Source organism: Sinocyclocheilus grahami, unplaced genomic scaffold, assembly GCF_001515645.1.
Source record: "Sinocyclocheilus grahami isolate Dianchi unplaced genomic scaffold, SAMN03320097.WGS_v1.1 scaffold313.1, whole genome shotgun sequence".
In the NCBI taxonomy this organism is placed as follows: domain Eukaryota; kingdom Metazoa; phylum Chordata; class Actinopteri; order Cypriniformes; family Cyprinidae; genus Sinocyclocheilus; species Sinocyclocheilus grahami.
Genome location: NW_015505492.1, coordinates 846,831 through 854,702, shown reverse-complemented (window position 1 = coordinate 854,702; position 7,872 = coordinate 846,831). Strand labels below are relative to the sequence as shown.

Below are 7,872 nucleotides of genomic sequence, written 5' to 3'. Positions count from 1 at the left end.
TTTTATAGGTAAGATTTGAGACATAGACTGATTGTCGACCGAGTCGAGTTTGTCCACCTTCAACAGAGTCTGTAATTAAAACATATTGCTTTAGGTCAGATTGTGTTGTGATTAATGATGAATGACTTCTTGTGTCCAGATACAGTTTACAACTGCATTGATGTCATTGGCTGCAGAAGTTCAGCCTGGAGTGTAATTTGATCCGATTGTTAGCTTGGTAACAGAGGAAAGATTCTAGTCATGATGACTCCCAAAAAAATCATTTCAACTGTGAAATGGAAATGTAACTGAGTAAGAGTATTCAGTTTCACTAGAACTCAAGTACTTAATTCTTCTAAATGATACTTAAGTATAATGAAGTACAATTACTAAGCATTTACACCTCTGCTGTTTAGTCTTATTTGGAAAAATCATCTACTTCTGTGTTTAAGTTAAACTTTCACTACCAGTGAAAAGTAAGAATGGACTGAAAAATCTAAGACTTTTATTCAGAAAGGATGCATTAAGTTGATCGAAAAAACATGTAACATGTTATAAGACTTCCGTTTCCAAAAAGCTGTTCTTCTGAACTATTTATTCATTATTTATTCTAAGGATCATGGTTTCCACGAAAACATTAAGCACCACAACTGTTCTCAACACTGATAATAATAAGAAATGTTTCCTGAGCAGCAAATCGGCATATTAGAATGACGTCTAAAGGATCATGTGACACTAAAGATAGAGTAATGACTGCTGAATATTAAGCTGAAAACATTTCAAAATCTTCCCAAGTCTTAACTGCTGAATAGTGTCTAATATATTGAATCTAATGTGTTTAATTTTCTCACCATAACGAAAGCTCTGAACATCCTGTTAACTTTGATGACAGCTACATTAACACATATATTCAAACAATGCCAGCATTTCTATTTACTTCCTATCTGCAATAGCATGATGTTTAAAATAACATTTGTTAATAGAAAATAAACACTACTGCTACTACATAGCCAATGGAGGGCAGTATAAGCAAAGAGCTGCTGAGCTGTTTCTGCATGCTATCAAACTATTGGGGCAGATGGTATTTTTAGTAGGCTATCATTTATGAAAATATTGATCCTTTTGTTTTTGGATCTTCAATAACATAAAAAATGTGTATACTGATAATTTCTGGATGTAAAACTGCAGAGGGATCAAAAAGTGGTTTAGATGGAGCAGGGCCTGCAGGAAGAAGGTGTTGAGCTGAGCTGTTCTGCCTGAGAGGTGAAAGCACAATGAGTTCTCTCACAACAGCCCTTAAAGATTGATACAGTCAGCTGGTCTGGCTCAGTCACATGTTTACAGAGTGGTGTGTGGGTTTCATAAGGAAGTACACAGATCTCTGTAATGCAGAATGAACAGTCTGTTGCCAGTATATTCTTGTGTAGAATGGCACGTGCAGTTGTGAAGAAACAAGCCACATATTTTCAGAGCAAAGTGATGCTCACTCCATTAGACATTTATGGAATGAACTCAAATAGCCCTATTGTAGTGATGCATATCATAAACATTAAGATGAAAAGAGCTAGAAAGAGCTTAGTGACCACAAAAAAATGAATGAAATAGAAGGTCTATAACGTTACTTAGAATATTATTGTGGGGTTAAAATGGAAACATTATTCAGGACAAATTTTCTTGGAAGAAACTTTTTACTCAAGTTCATCTTGTTTTCTATTCGGAAATTAAGATAAATGCATTTCAAATAAATTATTTTATATGTAGTGCCTAATTATTCCTATGAGTTACTTAAAAAAACAGTAAAAAAAATAATTATTAAAGGTATTTATATAAGTTATATACCATTTTAGTACATCATAATAAGTGTGTTCATACTAGAAACAACAACAAAATGAAATTAAATTGGTGAAATTGGATTTGTTCAATCGAATCGTAAGTGAGTGGACAGTGGCATTTGGATTGAACCGAGACTGATTTGGCGAAAAGGTACTTTAATAGGCGAAAAACAGAAATGTTACAAATAAAACGTGCTTTACCTAATGTGTTTATGACTTTATTGTACGACAGTTTTATCAACACACACACACACACACACACACACACACATGTCTGGTCAGCTATCCTTGTGAGGACTCTCCATAGGCAAATAGGTTTTTCTACTGTACAGACCGTATATTCTATTGCCCTACACCCTACCCCTAAACCTACCCCTTACAGAAAACTACTGCCAATTTTTTTATTTCATAAAACACCGTTTTGTATGTGTTTTAAGCCTTTCTACACCAACCCTACACCTAAACCTACCCCTCACAGAAAACTACTTCCAATTTTTTTATTTCATAAAATACTGTTTTGTATGTGTTTTAAGCCTTTTGTTTTAATAAACCAGTACACACATACACACACACACACACACACACACACATTTTTCAGCCTAAGTTTTAAAAAAACATACAACGCAACAATATGTGCTTAAATAGAGCTTTTTGGACCGTCAGGAACCACATGAAAAAGTAATACTTCTCGATGTAGCCTACAAGAACAGTTGAACTGGTTGTTTGAACCGGTTCTTTGAAATGAAGTGTTCAGACTTTTATTCACCAACAGAGAGCAGAGCACAGAACAAGCCCCCGGAAACAGCCTTCGTGCAACACGATTGGTGAATTTCAGAGTGGCGTCATAAACCCGCGCTTTGTTTGGAACGTCAGCTCGTTGGCGGGATTTAGGCTCCGGGAAAAGACAGGCAACGATTGTTGTGAGATGTGAGTTTTACTATTAGATGACAGTAACACGTAATAAATATATAGTTAATACACCTAATATTATTGTAATATATTTATTTAATGATAAATGCGTTCGAGGATTGGTGTCAGAAATCAAATGATTCTACTTAAACTATGAACTATGTTAGCTAGTTAACCTAGCATCATTCAAGTTGACTAATTATAGTTACTGTTTATCAGCGCTCATGAGAGCGGTACTGTGTTGTCTGTGTGTATTTATTGATCGTCAGCTATTTAGACTCATTATAATCGCTGCTGGTTTGTCGATGGTTTTATATGGATCAAAAGACATCACATTATCCAGTTTTAGTAAACTCGTTGTTCAAACTCGGTGTCTAGATTTGCAATGCAGTTTTTAGGCAGAAGAAAGAAGCTGATCGGCAACTTTCAGAATGATCTGTATGATCAATGTCTTCAGTTTTATGGACAGCCTCCTCTGGAGAACATCTCTCTCTCTGAGTTTGAAAGCTTCGCAGTGGAGAGATTGAAATGTGAGTCATCTGCATGGTTCAGGTGTAAAGAGCCTTCAAGTGAGGATTATTTTAATATGCTAATAAATAATATATTTGTATATATAATTACTATCTGCTTTTCCAAGTACTCAAGACTGTCGAAAACGTTGGGGTGAGCTGTGTGAAAAATTCAGAACGATACACCAAGAAATTGGACGCTGAAATTTCAAGTCTGAACTTCCCACACAGGGCAGAACTGGTGAGGACAACACATTCTTCATATACACCTTATTTGTTGTGTTGCACATTCATTGCATACATTTTGTTAAAAGAAACATTTTCAGAATCTTCAAAAAGAATTTGTCTGTAATGAAGAGGACGGTAGGTATTTTCATTTTACAATATTTTGCTCATAATTCATTAAAAAGTTATTAATGTTATGTTTTCTTTATGCTTTTTGAACTCTTTAAATGAGTAAACTCCATTTATTTTATATTTCTTTTTTTTCCCCCAATCTGCTCTAATAACCCAGGGTGACCAAAAGGTTCAGGGAGGAATATCTGAATATGAGAAACGAAGAAAAGACCACATCTCCCATTTTATTCTGCGCTTGGCTTATTGTCAGACGTAAGTATTCTTAAAGTGCGATTCAGGTTGTACTTAAACAGATCCATTAATTATTTTGTTTTGGCCAGTTATCTTTTTTTAGTGAATGATACTAATCTGTTTTATAAGCGTACTGAAACTTAAGCTATGAATGTGCATTTATGTAACATTTATAATCTAAATTGAAGCTGAACAGTTTACAGACCTACATGCAGGGTTTTGCTCCAAAGTCATAATCTCTCATTTATTGGCAAATTTTTGAAATGTAAGGTATAAATGAAACCATATGCTTTTATTTCATTTTAGAGAGGACCTTAGGCGATGGTTTATCCAACAGGAAATGGATCTTTTCCGCTACCGGTTTAACTGCCTTCATTCAAAGCACAAGACTGACTTTTTGCATAAAAATAATTTGAAGTATGAGACGGTGAGACTGTTTTAAATATGAATTGAATTGTTGCAACATCCCCCAATTCCCTTTCTTTTGATGATATCAGAAAAATCTCTGTATTTAATTATTTTAAAAATAACTAATAACTAACTTTTTCAGGTGGTTTTCTGTCCTAATTAGATTCAAATATCTCATCCAGCTTCCCAATATATTGCTGACTAATCACTTTGTCTAATGCTTTCTAACTGAAACATGGAAATTGCTCATTGCATGCCCCTGCTAAAACCTTCATTGTACTTTTTATGTCTTATTCGAAAGATCCCATCATGATCATTGATGTTTTAGCTCTGTGATGCAGTGTGTTTTCATGTACAGTCCTGTAGGGGGCAGCTGTTCATCACTTCAAACATGGTTCATCTTTTAGTTCATGTCTTTCAGTTCCACTCTCTTAACATTCCTAATATGAGTTCAGAGCTATGCCTGAATGCTTGTGTTTTCTAGCTGTAAATAAATGCTAATGCCTTTATGCCACTGAATAAATGCTAAATAGTAATTGTCATAACCTTTTCACATGATAATTTAATCTGCTGTTTTTCTTTCAAGTTGCTCTCTGAATGTTGTCCCTGTTTTATCTCTTGTAGTTCGACCTACAAAAATGTCAACTGTGCATTTTCCCCTTTCATTTTACAGGTAAGTGCAGAGGAGAAGAAAAACCTAAAAGACAAGCTCATTGCCTCCAGTTATGGATTAAGTGGAACCAAAGTGGAAGAACATGATGTCTACAAAGTAAGTTCATTCTAACATTATAAAAATGATAGAGTTCTGAAAAATCTGTAACTTTGTAGAATATGGCATACTAGAATGGTTCATTTCAAAATCATTAAATTCATTTAAACCAAGTTAAAGTTTATAATGCATGATCTGTGACTTGTAAGTGTTTGTCTAAACTAGAATTAGATTTTTATTTTTTATTTATTGACCTGCCTCTAAATCTTTTAAAATAAGCATAAACTGTAACACTTTAACGTTATGCTTGTGCAGTAGTTTTAAAAAGGATTAATGTATATACCTTCTTATTTTTCTTTGTCAAAGGTGCCATTCCAGGATGCCCTGGATTTAGTGCGCACAAGGAAAGTCTACTTGCTGGCTGGAAATGCTTACATTCCCCACCACGAAATTGTCACGATTGTCCTTAATGACTTCCGAACAAGACTGTCCAAAGCACTTGCGGTAAGTAACAAAATTGGAGCTCACCATCTTCATGGTGAGATGAATGTTGTAAACTTTAAAGGAAGGCATTATTAGGAGGGATTTTGCTTTTGGTTTTGATTGGGAATGGTTTAATTGTAATAGTGTAGGTTTATATATATATATATATATATATATAAATCATAATTTTTTATTTTTATTTTTTTTTTATAATATCCTTCTCTCTACCAAATCTGTTCACTCCACACTCCAGATCAGTAGGTGGCGGTAATGCACCTTTAAGTTGGTTTGCCAAAACCGCCAATAAACATCAGAAGAAGAAGAAGAAGCGCACAGAACAAGCCCCCGGAAACAGCCTTCGTGCAACACGATTGGTGAATTTCAGAGTGGCGTCATAAACCCGCGCTTTGTTTGGAACGTCAGCTCGTTGGCGGGATTTAGGCTCCGGGAAAAGACAGGCAACGATTGTTGTGAGATGTGAGTTTTACTATTAGATGACAGTAACACGTAATAAATATATAGTTAATACACCTAATATTATTGTAATATATTTATTTAATGATAAATGCGTTCGAGGATTGGTGTCAGAAATCAAATGATTCTACTTAAACTATGAACTATGTTAGCTAGTTAACCTAGCATCATTCAAGTTGACTAATTATAGTTACTGTTTATCAGCGCTCATGAGAGCGGTACTGTGTTGTCTGTGTGTATTTATTGATTTCTACTGTACAGACCGTATATTCTATTGCCCTACACCAACCCTACACCTAAACCTACCCCTCACAGGAAACCTTCTGCATTTTTAGATTTTCAAAAAACTTAATTCTGTATGATTTACAAGCTTTTGTACCCGTGGGGACCACAATTTAGACCACGAGTCTGTGTGTAGTCAGGTTTAAGTCCCCACAAGGATATATAAACCAGTACACACATACACATACACATACACATACACATACACACACACACACACACACACACACACACACACACACACACACACATTTTTCAGCCTAAGTTTTAAAAAACATACAACGCAACAATATGTGCTTAAATAGAGCTTTTTGGACCGTCAGGAACCACATGAAAAAGTAATACTTCTCGATGTAGCCTACAAGAACAGTTGAACTGGTTGTTTGAACCGGTTCTTTGAAATGAAGTGTTCAGACTTTTATTCACCAACAGAGAGCAGAGCACAGAACAAGCCCCCGGAAACAGCCTTCGTGCAACACGATTGGTGAATTTCAGAGTGGCGTCATAAACCCGCGCTTTGTTTGGAACGTCAGCTCGTTGGCGGGATTTAGGCTCCGGGAAAAGACAGGCAACGATTGTTGTGAGATGTGAGTTTTACTATTAGATGACAGTAACACGTAATAAATATATAGTTAATACACCTAATATTATTGTAATATATGTATTTAATGATAAATGCGTTCGAGGATTGGTGTCAGAAATCAAATGATTCTACTTAAACTATGAACTATGTTAGCTATTTAACCTAGCATCATTCAAGTTGACTAATTATAGTTACTGTTTATCAGCGCTCATGAGAGCTGTACTGTGTTGTCTGTGTGTATTTATTGATCGTCAGCTATTTAGACTCATTATAATCGCTGCTGGTTTGTCGATGGTTTTATATGGATCAAAAGACATCACATTATCCAGTTTTAGTAAACTCGTTGTTCAAACTCGGTGTCTAGATTTGCAATGCAGTTTTTAGGCAGAAGAAAGAAGCTGATCGGCAACTTTCAGAATGATCTGTATGATCAATGTCTTCAGTTTTATGGACAGCCTCCTCTGGAGAACATCTCTCTCTCTGAGTTTGAAAGCTTCGCAGTGGAGAGATTGAAATGTGAGTCATCTGCATGGTTCAGGTGTAAAGAGCCTTCAAGTGAGGATTATTTTAATATGCTAATAAATAATATATTTGTATATATAATTACTATCTGCTTTTCCAAGTACTCAAGACTGTCGAAAACGTTGGGGTGAGCTGTGTGAAAAATTCAGAACGATACACCAAGAAATTGGACGCTGAAATTTCAAGTCTGAACTTCCCACACAGGGCAGAACTGGTGAGGACAACACATTCTTCATATACACCTTATTTGTTGTGTTGCACATTCATTGCATACATTTTGTTAAAAGAAACATTTTCAGAATCTTCAAAAAGAATTTGTCTGTAATGAAGAGGACGGTAGGTATTTTCATTTTACAATATTTTGCTCATAATTCATTAAAAAGTTATTAATGTTATGTTTTCTTTATGCTTTTTGAACTCTTTAAATGAGTAAACTCCATTTATTTTATATTTCTTTTTTTTCCCCCAATCTGCTCTAATAACCCAGGGTGACCAAAAGGTTCAGGGAGGAATATCTGAATATGAGAAACGAAGAAAAGACCACATCTCCCATTTTATTCTGCGCTTGGCTTATTGTCAGACGTAAGTATTCTT

General features: G+C 35.2%; 1 protein-coding gene and 1 long non-coding RNA gene across 3 annotated transcripts; both read left to right on the top strand.

Annotated features, from left to right (window-relative positions):
- Positions 1 to 2,638: 2,638 nt before the first annotated feature.
- Positions 2,639 to 5,513, top strand: LOC107601784 (DNA primase large subunit-like). Its single transcript, XM_016294077.1, has 7 exons — positions 2,639 to 2,738; positions 3,099 to 3,250; positions 3,358 to 3,470; positions 3,744 to 3,838; positions 4,124 to 4,244; positions 4,899 to 4,994; positions 5,301 to 5,513. The coding sequence occupies exons 2-7, from the start codon at positions 3,106 to 3,108 to the stop codon at positions 5,511 to 5,513; spliced, it is 783 nt and encodes a 260-aa protein (XP_016149563.1). The 5' UTR covers positions 2,639 to 2,738; positions 3,099 to 3,105.
- Positions 5,514 to 5,789: 276 nt separating this feature from the next.
- On the top strand, positions 5,790 to 7,854 carry LOC107601841 (uncharacterized). 2 transcript variants are annotated; one of them, XR_001610979.1, is made up of 4 exons: positions 5,790 to 5,894; positions 7,121 to 7,272; positions 7,380 to 7,492; positions 7,766 to 7,854. It is a non-coding gene; the product is annotated as an uncharacterized lncRNA (long non-coding RNA). The 2 variants fall into 2 exon arrangements; XR_001610978.1 differs by lacking the exon at positions 5,790 to 5,894 and adding an exon at positions 6,661 to 6,760.
- Positions 7,855 to 7,872: the final 18 nt, after the last annotated feature.